The sequence below is a fragment of the Cornus florida genome, unplaced genomic scaffold, assembly GCF_030987335.1.
Source record: "Cornus florida cultivar Cherokee Brave unplaced genomic scaffold, ASM3098733v1 CherokeeBrave_3.0.0_Hap2_Chr02, whole genome shotgun sequence".
In the NCBI taxonomy this organism is placed as follows: Eukaryota; Viridiplantae; Streptophyta; class Magnoliopsida; order Cornales; family Cornaceae; genus Cornus; species Cornus florida.
Genome location: NW_026775572.1, coordinates 1,307,653 through 1,323,089, shown reverse-complemented (window position 1 = coordinate 1,323,089; position 15,437 = coordinate 1,307,653). Strand labels below are relative to the sequence as shown.

At 36.4% G+C, this 15,437-nt stretch overlaps 1 protein-coding gene and 1 non-coding gene across 3 annotated transcripts; both read left to right on the top strand.

Moving 5' to 3' along the window:
* Positions 1-325: 325 nt before the first annotated feature.
* Positions 326-14,282, top strand: LOC132291321 (uncharacterized). 2 transcript variants are annotated; one of them, XM_059790269.1, is made up of 11 exons: positions 326-4,041; positions 4,250-4,489; positions 4,951-5,080; positions 5,834-5,986; positions 6,120-6,364; positions 6,452-6,521; positions 7,868-8,074; positions 11,836-12,074; positions 12,583-12,661; positions 12,751-12,891; positions 13,308-14,282. In XM_059790269.1, exons 1-11 carry the CDS (start codon positions 629-631, stop codon positions 13,482-13,484), a joined length of 5,094 nt encoding a protein of 1,697 aa, XP_059646252.1. In that variant the 5' UTR covers positions 326-628; the 3' UTR covers positions 13,485-14,282. The 2 variants fall into 2 exon arrangements, with proteins under 2 accessions (XP_059646252.1, XP_059646253.1); XM_059790270.1 differs by having other exon boundaries at positions 327-4,041; positions 6,123-6,364.
* A 659-nt stretch (positions 14,283-14,941) lies between these two features.
* TRNAT-UGU (transfer RNA threonine (anticodon UGU)) lies at positions 14,942-15,013 on the top strand. Its single transcript has one exon. It is a non-coding gene; the product is annotated as a tRNA-Thr (tRNA).
* Positions 15,014-15,437: the final 424 nt, after the last annotated feature.

Below are 15,437 nucleotides of genomic sequence, written 5' to 3'. Positions count from 1 at the left end.
CATGTTCTTGGTTGTGCTCGGAATTCGCATAGATGGGCTTTGAACAGCCACTTCGGGCCTAAACCTTCTCATGCTGACATCTGTGCTAAAGCCTTTGTAGTTTTGATGGGCCCCAATAATGGGTAGATGTAGGCTGTTGGTGAGTATTTGGACGGTCCAGATCTTTTGGCTACCCATGGACATTATTATATTCGTGACCCAGCCCCTCATTAAGCGTGTAGCGTGTTGCGCTACCAAGACAAATTAATCAACGTTCCATACGCCCACATGCCAGTATAACTTTTTTAAACTTTTATTTTTAACACAAGTTTAACAGGGCGGATAGCAGCAGAAAAATCTTTGCCCGTTACATATGAATGCATACATCACCTTTGATTTATCCTTTGATAGTAAATCAATCAACCCAGAAAAGAACAATCACATTTACTCGCTCCTTTATTAGAGAGAGGGGAGGAGAGACAGAAATCTGACTTTCTGTTTCTTCGAAACCAAGCAAAAGCAAAGAAAGCGAAATAGTGCTAAACAAACAGCCAAATAAAAACCCTAATCCAACCTCAAACCCTAATCCTCCGGCACCGACGCGCTGGTATTCTGACACTTACGTAGCCGTCGGGCCCTGTTTCATTTCATGGCCTCTTCCACAACAATGTCCTCTTCGGTTGTGGATTTCGGGTGTTCAATCACTTCCCCCAACCAGATGCAATCCAAACAACAGCCACACTCTATTCAAAACCCTAGCCCAAACACTCACAAACCAAATTTCGATTTCACCTCTTTTTCATCCAACACCAACACTTCGTCAGACCAAAGCCAAAGTTCGTCACACGCTGATTCAAAGACTACGAGTAGTTCCAATCTTGGTAAGGCAAGTGAAGGTGGCTTCAATTCCAACCTTCATTCGCCGTTCGCTTCGGGAATGAGTTCAGAGAAGTCCAATTTTTCAGGTCGATCGAAGCCCAGGCTCGTGAAGTTGAGGAGACATTCAGGTTCTCAACATGGGAGGTCAACAACAGTGCCTCCACAAAATGATTCGGGTTTCAATCCGTTTCGGTCAGTGTCTGAGAGTTCCGATCGAGTTAAAGACGCTACTATCACATCCAATGGGTTCGGTGCTTCAATTGTTGATGTCAAGATCGGAGCCAATAATGGTAACTCTGTGTCGAATTCAAATTCGGAACATAGAGAGTCTAGTGGAAGTGCGCCACAATCGAATGCTTCTGAGATTGGTAAGTTCGAAAACGTGGGTTTTGTCTTTGATTCTAATAGGAATACTTTGTTGACGAATTTGAATTTGGAGAATAGTCAGTCTGAAAGTACGGGACAATCTGGTGCTAATGTAGATTTTGTGTTTGGTGCCATGAAGAGTGATTCGGTCCCAAATTCAAAGTCTCAACAGAGAGAATCTAATGTAAGCATGGATTTTTTGGGCGCTGTCGGGTCTGGGAAATTTAATAACGCGGATTTCGCGTTTGGTGTCAATAATAAAGATTTGGATTCGAATTCGAAGTCAGAACAGTTTGCTAAAAAATCAGAAGAAAGAGATGCCGGTGAAGGTTCTAGAAAACTGTCAGCTTGTGAGTTTGGGATATCTGATATCAAGTCAAACTTGAATTCTGAATCAGAAGAGAGTGGATTTGTGTTTGATTTCAAATTAGACAGTTCAACATCAAGTTTGAAGTTGGAAACAATAGAATCAAGTGAAAATGTGGAAAAAAATGACGGTTTAAGGGGCAAGAGGAAAGAAGAGAATAAAACAGAGTTCAGAAAACTCGATAAGGGGGGTTTTGTGTTTGATACTAATCATAGAGATTCCAAAAATAAAGAATCCAGTGAAAATTTTGGATTACTGGCCTCTGATATGAGGGGGGAGATGAAATTAGATTCCGAAGCAGATTCTGGGAATTTAAATAATGTGGGATATGTTTTTGGCCAAGAATGGACTGACCTAGGGCCAAATTTAAACTCGGAAAATAGTAAAGCCGGTAAAAATGTGCGAAAATCAGTTTCTATTGACAGGCTGAAGATGGAATCTGGAGAAAAGTTGGGGAAGTTTGACAATGGTGGTTCTGTATTTGGTGCTTATCAGAGTGCTTCAGCACCACACTCAGATTTGCACAATAGTGAATTCAGCAAAAATGTTGGGAAACCAGTATTTGAGGATAGGGGTCACAAGATTGTAAATATTGAAACAGGGTTTCAGGAAACAACACCTGAAGGTGTTTTCATATCAGGAAATAACAGTGAGAAAAATTCCAGTTTCAGTGGTCGTATTAAGTTCTGTGACGACACAAACAAGGTAAATGGTGATGACTCTGGATATTACACGGGCTTTGCGAAGGTTCGCAATTCAGATGTTAATAATCGTTGTTCCATTTTTGGAGGTGGTATTGGTACAGCTAGTGCTTCTGGTGCATGTGCAAGCCCAGTACTTATACTCACAGATGAGATGAAGAATTTGAAAATTGTTGATCATGAAAAGGTTGGTGATTCCGACATAAGTAAAGATTCTAATGTCAACTCTTGTGCCAATAATAATTTTTTATTTGTATTTGGAAGTAACAAAAAGGTTTCTGGTTCTTCTACCAGTAGCTCAGGAACTGCTTCCAGTCATCAGATCAAAAATTCAAATTCAGAAGGTCATGGGAGTGGCAGTACCTTTGAGAAGTCTGAAAAACATGAGCTTGAAACTGGTGACCTGAATTCCTTTGTATTTACAAATGTTAATGATGCTTATTCTTTAGGTGGAGGTTTGGAAAATTTGGAGTTAAACGGAAAAGAGAATAAAAACACCAGAAATTCAATGGGAGCTACCGATGAAGAAATAAATTTGGGGTCCCCTTCCCAAAAGGAAAAGCAACCAATAAATGTTAATGAGAAGAGCTCCGATGACCCTTCTATAGGTGTCTCTACTCCTAAATCATTTATTTTTCACGCAAGGTCAGCTAAGAGTTTTGATGGGCCTCGAGATCAAAAGAATGATGATGTCAAACTGAATAAAGCCTCCTCCCAGTCTTCATTTTCTTCAAGTGGCCTTGCTTTTGAAGCACCTTCTACAGCTGAAGTAGAAGATGGGAACAAGTTCAGTTTTTCAAGCACGCTAAACTTTAGAAAACCAAATCTGGATGTGCCTTGTTCATTTACATTGAATCTGTTTCCTGGGTTAGATAAGACTATGGAATCCAATGCAAAGAGTAGATCAACCAGGGACAAGGGATTGAAGAAGACAAGGGCGAAGTTGAGGCTGGCTAGTCTACTTCAGGAGCAGTCTAGGCAAGATCAAATGTCAAAAGAAGGCATTTCCCAGCATATACCAGAGTCTCCTGGACTTTATTCACCCATGGATTTTTCTCCATATCAAGATAATAACTGTGCACCTTCTGCTGGGACCTCTACAATTTCTACTCATTCAAAGGATGAAGATTTGGTTGCTACACGAGAAGGAGATGATATCAAGGAAGCTGACAGCAAATATAGAAAGCCAAATGAGAATGGTTCCATGAGTCACGGTGAAAGTAGTTGTGTTGCTGATTATCTGTCAGAAAAGTTTGTTTCTAGAGTTGACACTGAATGCAGTAATGCCAAAATTGAGCAGGTCAGCATCAACGGCAGTGCTGGTGCTGTGGAAGATAAAGCTGGTGTGTGTTCAAATATTAAGAGTGAAGAAAGTGATTGTAGAAAACAGTACCGTTTTGCTTCAAGTTCCGAAGATACAGGTAAAAGAGATTTTACCTTTTCGGCAATCTCTCCAAAAGCTAATGTATCAGCAGTAAAGCGTCAAAACAAAAAGAAATATAGGATTAAAGTTGGTCGAGTTTCTAATTCTACTACTCCAAGTCAAAAACTTGAGTTTTCATCTTCCTCGGTCCAATTTTCGCCCCTTTCGTGCACTTCTTCTCGGCTCAATGCGGCACAGGATAAAAAGGAAGAAAAATTTGAATTCCAGAGCAAAAGGGAGAATAAATTTAAAGCATTTGAAGAGCTTGTCAAGCAAGCGCCTGCCACTGCTGCAGCTCAGGATGCATGTGAGAAGTGGAGAATCAGGTGCTTCTTGCATTATAGTAGTTCATTGGCTTCTGAACTTCCTTTGTCTTTCAAACTTTTCAATTAAAGAGTAGTCTTAAATACTTCATCTGTAGTAGGTTGCATCTACCTAAATGGTTTTATTTCTATGAGATATGATCATCATATCTTTCACTTTGGGCATTGTCAATCTTTTACTCTTTACTGAAGGGATTTGATTTTTTATCAGGGGAAATCAAGCTTATAAGAATGGATATTTGTCCAAAGCTGAGGACTTTTACACAAAGGGTGTAAATTGTGTCCCTCATAATGAGGCATCAGGATGCTGCCTTGAGCCTCTTGTGCTGTGTTATAGCAATCGTGCTGCTACAAGGATGTCTCTTGGGAGGATGAGGGAAGCCCTACGTGACTGTCTGGTGGCTGCTGAGCTAGATCCTAACTTTCTCAAAGTTCAAATTAGAGCTGCAAAGTAAGGCTTTCTTCGTGCACACTCATATTTCGTGTATGCAAAATACCTGTTGGTCACTTTGTTAGAATTTACAATTTTTTTTGTTTGAATAAGTTCAGGCAAACACGCGCACACACTCAACCTCACCTTTGAGAGCTTATACCAGAATTTATATATTTTGTTTAACGTATTATAAAAATTGGTTTTTTAGCTTTTAGTAATAGAAAATGAATTTGTTTTCCAAGTGTATTCACTCTGTACTGGCCAATTTGGATATTCTATGGTCATGCATTTTATTGATCACGGAACTACTTTTCATCTCTCTCTCTCTCTTCTTTTTTCCCCATAAGAAGTTGGTGTTTAAATTTCCAATGGTGGATGTTGGATATTTATATTCAATCACTGCTTGGATTGATTTTTGAGATGCTGCAATTTGAGGGGATCATATGTAGATCATTGATGATCTTTTTATTTATTTTTAGTTGTCATCTTGCCCTGGGGGAAGTCGAAGATGCGCTGCAATATTTCAGAAAGTGCTTGGAATCAAAGAGTGGTGTATGTTTGGATCGGAGAATTATGATTGAAGCTGCTGATGGCATACAAAAGGCTCAGGTAAATGGAGTACAAGTATATAGATTTCTATGCTTTATAGTTCTCTTAGTGCACAAATTATTATATGCTGGTAGGTTTTTTTTTTTTTTTTCTTTTTTTTTTTCTTTCTTCTGAGTCTTATTTCTGATAGTTGTGCGAATATGGAGATTTGTTTTTTTTTTTTGGTTAGTTAAGGACAAGGCAAGTTCTACAATATTCCATTTACTGTAAATAATCATAATAATAATAATAATAATAAAAGATCTACAATAGTTCAATCTTTGTGGTCAAGTTTGATTGATTAGAATGATAGAAATTACTAAATCTTTCTCATCTTCAGTGATTTTTATAATTTTCTTATGGATGGAAATATTTGATGCTTATGTTGATTTTCTACTCTCTCTATCAGTTTATTCTCTTGTTTAAGAGTATAGAGAATCAGTTCGTGGAGGCTGCCAAGATTCAAGCCCTAGGTCTACAAAAAAAAATTGAATATTGCTTTGCATAATTGGGTGATTTCTCAGTTTTTCTGATTAAAATGCATTTTCTTCTTGAAATTGCTAGCTGTTTCTCATCTTCAGGGATTTAAAGTTATCTTATGAGTGGAAATGTGTGATGCTTTGTGGATTTTCTGCTCTATTTATTAGTCTATCTTTCTGGATTTAGAATATAGGTAACTAGCGTTTTTGAAGGTGCCAAGTTTCAAACCCTATGGTCTACAATTTTTTTTTTTGTATATTGCCTTGCATAATTGGGTGATTTCCTGACTGGCAGAAAGTGGCGGAGTGTACAAATCGTTGTGCTGAACTTTTGCTACAGAGATCTTACGATGCTGCAACTAGTGCATTAGGCATAATTGCGGAGGCCTTATCGTTAAGCACTTACTCAGAGAAATTACTTGAAATGAAAGGAGAGGCTTTTTTCATGGTATGTACTATTCATGACTCCTTTTAGATGACTTAATTGAAGTCATAAAAGTCGATGAAGGAACTCCTTAAAATTTTATATACACTGCTGTAATTATGTTCTTAGCATTGGCTGTATTTTTGGTGGCATCTAGCAGCTGCGGAAGTATGAAGAGGTGATTCAACTGTGCGAGCAGACTCTTGATTTTGCTGAAAAGAATTTTTCTGTGTTAGTTGCTGATAACAATTCAGCAGAGGCAGATGTTTCCAAATTCAAAAACTCATTTGTAAGGCTGTGGAGGTGGCATTTGATGTCCAAATCCTACTTCCATCTGGGAAGGCTTGAGGTGGCTCTTGATTTACTTGAGAAACAAGAACTGTGGACATCTGGCAGTGACAAGTAATACATATTTTTCATGTACATTACAAATAGGATATTTCCTCCTTTAAACAATTTTGCTGATACTAATTTAATGTTCTTGTTTAGGTATGGAAGCATGCCTCAGGGATCATCAACTTTATTAGCTGTCAACGTACGTGAACTTTTACACCGCAAGGTATGCAGTTTGTTGTTTTCAAGTTCATTTCCTTGGATGTTGGAACCTTAGCTGTACAATGTTTAGTTGGGTGACTTGTTTATCCTTCCCATGGTAATGTGTAGCATTACTACTTTATCTGTCACCCATGTATTTTTGAAAAGTTATCATACTCAATGAAACTGATGAAAGACAGCGATCTATGTGGTAAGAGAACTGCGTTTTCTGGAAGTTGTTATCATAATTGCAAACTGAACACTAATGAACACAAACTTTCATAATATCTATTTTTTTTTCCCTTAAAAAGTGTACGGTAATAGTTTTATCATGCTGCAAATCGATGGTTCTTCCAAGAATATATAATAAATAAAGTTCTTAATAATTTTGGACTTGGTTCTCATTTTGTAGTTGTATCTTTGCTGGTTTCATTTCAACATGTGTGGTGCAGGATAATCTGAAATTACAGCCATCTAATGAAGAATTTGGACTAGAGATTTTGTGGAATAGATCAAAGATGGTTGAGAACAAACTACTGTAGAATTTTGGGTATGCTATTTTAATGGTTTAAAGTGTGATTGAATTAAAAAGCCTGTAAGAGAGAAAAAAATATATATATATATATATACTCTTACAGACTTATCAAATATATTTATATATTTGATAAGTGGAAGAGAAAGGAGAGAGTAAGAAGGTGAAAGAAACAGAGCAATCAGAATCTCTCTTTCTCTCTCTCTTGAAAAACCCTAAGAATGCAACTCTTAGTTTGATATTCATCAAATCTAAGTATTAAATAGACTCTAAGATAGTAAGACAAACAAATCCTAGGAGAGAGAACCTTTAGTATGGTAACAGTAAAATCCAAAATGACTAAAAAATTTAGAAGAAAAGGTGAAGAAGAATAATGAGTCTAGCCTTTCTATTTTGCAAAATTGTATGATTTAACCAGGCTAACCTCTTGGATGTCTTTTCAACAATTGGTTCGCATAAATCCTCAATTAAGGGATTGCTTAAGCCGAGATCTGCCATGCACCCAAGAGTTGGATTTTTTTATTTTTTAATATTGAAGTATCATTATAAAGCACCTAAGGGGATGCACCATGTACAATTGACTTATACAAAAGTAAGCTATATAAGGTTATACCCTCATGTCTTCCAAAAACTCTACAAAAAGAATCAATTAAGGAAGAAGAATTTCCAGTAACTTGGGCGGGTGGGACCCTGGGGGTAGAGGGGAAAGAAAAAGAACCCCCACCCCCCCCGGCGCCGCGGGCGTCATTTAAGTAAATTTATCCCTCTTAATGTTTTATGATATGTTGTTTTTTTCTGGATTGAACATACATTTGTTTCTCCTATCGTCTCAACTCCAGAATGCAGGGAATGAAGCTTTTCAGTCTGCAAGGCATACAGAAGCAGTCGATCATTACACTGCTGCTATATCAAGCAGTTTTGAATCACGTCCTTTTGCAGCTATCTGTTTTTGCAACCGTGCAGCTGCACATCAAGCTTTGGGGCAACTTGCTGATGCCATAGCAGATTGCAGTCTAGCCATAGCTCTTAACGGAAAATACCCAAAGGTTTTGCATTTAACGAGCATATTACGTGGCTTACTTAGTCTGATTTTTTTTTTTTTGGAAGAGCTTGCGAATCTTTATTGTTCTTTCTGCTTTAATTTATTTTCGAATGATGCAAAAATAAGTCATGGATCTCATCCTATTGGATACATTATTACTTGGGTATAGAGGTAATTAATTGCATAGAGCATTGAAATTCTATATATTTGGTGACAAGTGATCAAGCCATTGACAATAAACTTCTAAACTTTCATAATGTATCTCTCCTTTGATGATTTCCTTGCGAGCCTTCCAAGTTGTTGGCTTTTTTTTTTTGTATCTGTTCTTGTAGCAAATAGTGTGCCATTTTTTTTTTTTTTCATTCTGATCAGCAACTAAATTGAGGCCTAGTAATGAATTTAATATTTTTATTTGAATGGAAAGAGTTTCGCTAAGAATGACCATGAAGCCTTGATTTTTGCTTTAAGGTGGACTAATCCAAGAATGACGATCCTATCATAACTATTGACACACACACCTTATGAGGTCTGACATGATTTTGTAGTGATTAAGCTTCCGAAAGGAGTATATGCCTTATTGCCTTTTGATTTTCATTTTTCTATCCAGAAGAAGTAAATCATGATTCCTCTTGAATTCTGCCTTGTTTTAATTGTCCAAAAGAAGAGAAAAATACTTTTGATGTTTCAAAGCCTTTTGGTTCTTATTTTCTTTTCAGTTTTTTCCAGTTATCTTTATTTAGGAGAGAAGGGGTAAATGAACACTGACAAAAGGGAATTCTCATCTTATAAGAGTGAAAGGAAGAGTAGGTTATCCAAAAGTTCTTGTAGGGGAGTGGATTATTTGGAGATGAATGAGTATGCAATTATAATGTTTATTTGGACTGAAACAAACAATAATCATCATTATATCTTTACAGACTAGGAAGAAGTACGGAACTTCACCTAGGGTTGCCGTGGCAGAATTAGACACGCGGATATAGCCTGGACAAGTATCGGACACGGCTAGAGGTGTCCTGAAATTTAAATATTTTATTTTCTGGTTGGACATGGCTGAGATACAGCATGGACACGGTAAGGACGAGTTTTGGACACTTTCAGGACACGGCGGGTGGTTTTGTAAATATTTTTTTAAAAGAATAGGATTCATGCAATTTAAAATATATTATGGATTATATAGAAAAATAATGCTCTAAGCCCCAAATTAGTGATTTCATTCATGATTATATGGATTTAGACGTATCCATGCCATATCCATGTCCTACTTTTTTTAGATTTGCCGCATCGTCATGTCCATGTCATGTTGTACCCGTGTCCCGAGTCCGAATCTGTGCTCCCTGGTTTACAAACTTTATATGAAAAGTGTTCTGTGTTCAGTATCATGCTTTCTTGTGAGTTTTAATCTTAAGTGAGTTCAAAGGAGTACAGATGTTCTGGCGATGTGTACTCTTTTATTCCCTGCCAGTCGGGTGTTGCAATTATAGCTGAGGTTGCGGGTCCTTTTGGTTAGCCTTACATATGCTGTGCATCTTGGATTTGAGAAATTTTCCTATGAGTTCCATAGTTGTTAAATGGGTTCAAGGCATTGGAAATATGTGCAACTAATTCATGAAGTTATTCCTTTCGACAGTGGTCTATCTTTTCTTGGCTTTATGGACCAGCCATGAAGCTGTTGGCAAAGCCAGATCAGAAATTTAAGGAATTTTTTACCCTCTGCACTTTTTTTTTTTTTTTTTTTTTTGGTACTTTTCATAACGTTACTCTACGAGGATTCTTGTTATTCACTTAAAAATTTTCAAGGACATCTTTTAACCCTTCACACTTTCTTTTCAGTTTAGATATTGGTCAGTACTTTCTATAATGCCATTTTTTAGGGCTTGTCAATTTCTGCTGAATTTTTGTTTCTTTAATTCAGCTGTGGCTTCTCTTTGGAAGAAAAATAAGTATAGAAGGTAAGAGAAGTGGTTTTAAGTAATAAAATTTGTTGAGGGATTTAAAAATTTAAGTTACACCCTCTCTAACAGCTTAAGCTTTTAGAGTTGATGGTAGTTAACATGGTATCAAAGCAGGCAGGTCCTGTGTTCAAACTTCACCATCACCCTAATTTAAAAATTGAAACAAGTGTTGGACCAAAAAGAAGGCCACACGTGAGGGGGCGTGTTGAGGGATTTAAATATTTAAGTTACACCCTCTCTAACAGCTTAAGCTTTTAGAGTAAATGGTAGTTAATAAAAATGAATTTTAGGTCATAAAGAATGCTGTTTGAAAAAAGTTAACATGGGTTTGAAGTAATTGGCAGTGCCGTAAGAGGTTGGAGAAGCTTTTGGGGGGCATCAGTAAGTTTTGGGTGTCAAAATTATGATACTTGAACTTATCAAAAAAAAAAAAAAAAAACAAAAGTACTACGATACTTGAAGTAATCCCCATGACTTTCCCTTTTTGTGTTATGAGCTTTCAGGAGGGGAGAGGAGTGTGCAGTGTCTCTGCCAAAAACCCTTTCCCCCATTGACAAGGCCAACTCTAGGTTACGGACTAATTCTTGCTGATAAATGAACTTTTACTATATGGTGATTCTGTTTTCCTTTTGTTGCTAATAAATGCCTAATGTTATAATTCATGTTTTTTTTTCTTTCTTTTAACAATAATTTCTTCAACATAATCAATTAGAATTCCTCTAGCAAAATTTGATTTGTGACTATCTTTTCCTCTTCTTATTTATAAGTCTCTTAAGTTTAATTTTGTTTGTGGATTTGTTCTTTCACACTCCTAGTGCTCCCCTCCCGAACTCCTCTTCCTTCATATTTCAACATGATTTGTTTGGACTGTTCCTTGACAAAATTCGGCAACTATGAAGCTGGATACTTCTTTAATAGGACATATCTGTGTCGAATACCAACACTTCTCGGATACTCGCATTCTTAAATATATCTGTAATTTGGAAATAATATAATATATATATATATATATATGTTTTTAAATTTGAACATGTATCCGATACTTGATGTTTTGAACATGTATCTGATACTTCTTAGATCTTTGGTGCACATGTTAATGAGTATCCAACATCAACTTGTTCAAATATAAAGTGTAGTATAATTGTTGGGAAAAACTTAGAATTCTTCTTACAAGAAGTTTTGACTTTTGAGATATAATGAGGATATATCATAATTATTTTAGTCCAAATATTGGTCATGCATTATAATCCTCAACTCTAAGCTATCAGAAAGTTACGGTAACTATGTATATAACATGACAAACAATAATTATTTTAAATTTATACATGGATGCATATATATTATAATTTTTATACATGTCTACATTAATTTTGTATGTGTATTTTAAAATTTTTGTTGTGTCCTTGCCGTAACTATAATGCCATCATGTGAGTTTCCTCATGACAACAACCATGAGCTCTCCACATTTAACCACTGGATTGAGACAGTTATTTGAGAAAAGGTCAGATGAATCATTTAATACAACTTTCAATCCAGTGGTTAAATGTGGATAGCTCATGGCTCGTCATGATGGATCTCTCTTAATAGCATTACTCTTTTCAGAATTTGCTGTATTGTCGTGTCTGTGTCATGTATCCATGTGCTTCATAGTTCGGCAGGTGGTTATATTTTCCTCTCCTAATAGTTACCAAGTCTTATTCAGTTTAATTTTGTGCATGGGCATGTTCTTTCACACTCCACTTCCCTCCCCCTCCCCTTTTTGTGGGCATTCACTGATGTTAACTTCTTTACCTAATTGCCACTGTCCTTGCAGGCAGTTTCTAGAAGGGCCACCTTACATGAGAAAATTAGAGACTATGAACAAGCAGCTAGTGACCTTCAGAGACTTATATGTGTTCTTGAAAAGCAATCACAGGAAAAGGTTCAACAGTCAAGCACACCAGATGGACCAAACGGCAGCAATGTAAAAGAATTAAGGCAAGCTCGCCGTCGTATTTCCTTAATGGAAGAAAAGGCTAAAAAGGGAATATCATTGGATCTTTACCTAATTTTGTAAGTTCGCTGCCATGGGATTTTGATATCAACTGCATCTTGATTTATTTTTGAAATCTCTCTTTGTGTTCTCTATTTCTCAATGATACCTCAGATTATCACATTTTAGCTTGTGAAATTCCTCATTATACCCACATTCTACGTCGTTTCTTTTCGAACTATGTTATGTAGAGAGGGAAATCATTACATTGTGATCCATGTGTAAACATTTGAGCAGATAGTTATTTGTGTTGGCTACAGGTAATAACTTCTTTGTTACACTAGTTATGTAAAATCTCCAGTCAATTAATTAGCCTATTTGTTTCTTATATGCCTACAAGTATTATAACTGCAAAAAAATTCACCAGCATTATATTGTAGTCTTAAATGCATCACCATTTACCATAATCACAAACATTCAATTAAGTTGGATGTCATTCTGTATCATTCAATATATCTCTTACCCCGAGAACTATTGCATGTTGTAAGCTTCCAAGTTACTGATAAAAACTCAAATATTCTATTGCAGGGGAGTTAAAGCATCTGATTCTGCATCTGAAATTAAAAAGGCATACAGGAAAGCAGCACTGCGACATCATCCAGACAAGGTCTTAAGCTTTTAATATATGCCATGTTAGTTTTTTATTTTTGACCTTTAATCCTTGCCATTCATCTTAATGACCTTATGTTGATGTAGGCTGGTCAATTCCTGGCAAGAAGTGAGGGTGGAGATGATGGGCAACTCTGGAAGGATATTGTAGAAGAAGTCCACAAGGATGCTGACAGGCTTTTTAAAATGATTGGAGAGGCTTATGCAGTACTTTCAGATCCCAGCAAGGTCTGGCACCTGCATCATCATTAATTAGCCTGTTTGTTTCTTATATGCTTTTTAAAATGATTGGAGAGTCTTAATGTTGTTGCATTTCATGTCATCATTACCTTAAATATCATGAATGTAAATTTCAAAATAAAGTGCAAGTTGAGCACATAGATCTTCTATTCATGCCTTATATTTTCATAAATCTCCCACATATAAGATGAGCAAACACAAATATTACTCATCAAAACTTTTATTAGCACCTTCGTGTATACACGGCTCAAGTAATATACAGGGGGGCCTAAGATAAATCTCTCCCCGCTCAGGTATATCCTTGCAGTGGAAACTGAAACAATTTGATGATTTTATACGCTTGATTTGTTTCTACTCTGTGTGGTACTATTCTCAAATATTCATCTCCAATCTCCTATTTGCAGCGCTCAGAGTATGATCTTCAGGAGGAACTGAGGAGAGCTCGGAAGGAGAGCAGTGGAAGCAGCGCTTCTGGAAGACCATCTGATTTTTACAGCTCTCCATTTGAGAGCAGTCCCAATAGGCGATATTGGCAGGAATCTTGGAAGACATATGGGAACTCGCCACATTCTCGGTGGTAAGAAGCTGTAATATCTAAGTTATCCAAGCTATATATAGTTGGTATAAGGAAAAAAGGTACAGTTGATTGACATCCCAAAGTGCAATGATCGATTGATGGGAAGTGGTTAGTACTATTCTAATCAGATCATTAGATGACCCAACTCCGCGATGGTTCTGATCATTTGATGGGAAGTGACTGATGCCCGCTTTGTTAGAGAATGAAAACTTTTTGAAGGAACTGCAGATTATGATTTCTAAATTGAAATATATGAGAAAAGTCGGGGAGAGATTTTGGTTTCTATACACAGTTAAACATATTCTAGAGTAATATACTACCTTGAAGATTAGATGGCACATTCAACAAAATGCTTCAGCTAATTTCAGTGGCAGAAGAAGAATGGTGCTGCTAACTTTATGTTACTTACCTCCATGCCCTGGAAGGGAGACCTTTTGCAAAACTCCGAACTTCCGATGTGAAATCAGTAGCCTGAAACAAAATACTGAAGAAATTGATTTCCTTGAGGTTTTACCGGAAACCATTATTGTGCTGGAGAAAAGTTGAAGATGGCCAAACATGATCATATGATTATACTGCCGGAGAAAAGTTGGAAGATGGCCAACAATTGACATGCTAGTTGGTTCTCGTGGTTGCCTATGCTTTTTTCATTATTCAAAGATGTAAAGCTTGATCCATTGTGATCCAAACAATGGTTCCAAGTTTTTTTACTGATCCGTCATTGAAGTAATGTAGCCTATACTGTCCATGATTATTTTACATCCCTGTTTAGATGGAAAATAAATTCATTTCATTTCATTTTTGCACTGTTGTGAGGACGGAATTGTAGGGATTGGTGAAAGAGAGAACTGATTAAATGTCTTAATCGCGCGAGATATTACACAAGGCATGAAGATATGAACCAATATTGAAGAAAAATAATGGCAATGTTGAAAAAAAAATATAAATTTTGGCATGACAGAAATGCTTGTGTTTATTTTCATAACCTAACATCTTTGTGTTTAAATTGAATTCAAGGGTCTTGTTCGTTGTTACATGAAAAGCACCCCCACTCAAATTATAATAAATCTCCCATACACGTTTATTATACAAGCATTGTGCCAGTTGATGACCTTTTATCAAATAATAATATAAATTAGGCACTAACATTTTCTGTAGGAGATAAAAGACAGCATTGCTATTTACTTGTAACATCTTCTAGGGTTTCTTAGCTAGCATATCTAATCACTGAAAAATGAAACATCCATAAATAGCTAAAGGAATTAGATCAACTGCTTGATTAGAGTTCCAAATCCAAAAATGTATTCAAGTCATATGGTCCTTCTGACTTGGATTAAAGAAAAAAATATGTATGGCTTGCAATCCCAAGAAGATGCCATAAACTAAACAGGGAAACACTCCTTTATGAGAAGAATTATGTACTACAGTTAAATTGGTAATACAGATTGTTAAACAACATGAGCCCCTATAGCTCAGTGGTAGAGCGTCAGTCTTGTAAACTGAAGGTCTGTAGTTCGATCCTGCATGGGGGCAAGATTCTTTCATTTTTGCCTGTTGAACAGGGGAGGATAAAGGTTTTTCTTTGTCTTTCGTTTATGTAGGGCCTTTTTTTTAAAAAAAAAATAAGGTTGATATTACGCTGCGAATGCACGTAGAGCACGGCTCTTTTTGTGACATCATATATTATATGAATTAAGCAACAAGAAGACTTGTACCCTATAATTTCATTAAGTTCCATACGGGATGTCCTAATTTCTTTTTTATTTATTTTTTTAACACTTCATTAAATTAAAGACTTCTAAAAGTTTTTAAGCATGTATTTGATAATGATTTGGGTTTTTCCACATTTTTTATATTGCTATTATTTAATCCATTTATTGGAAGCAGTGTCGTAATTTTCCAAAAATATAATCCTACGTATTTGAGTTGAGAAATTTTCTCATTTCCAATTGTTTGG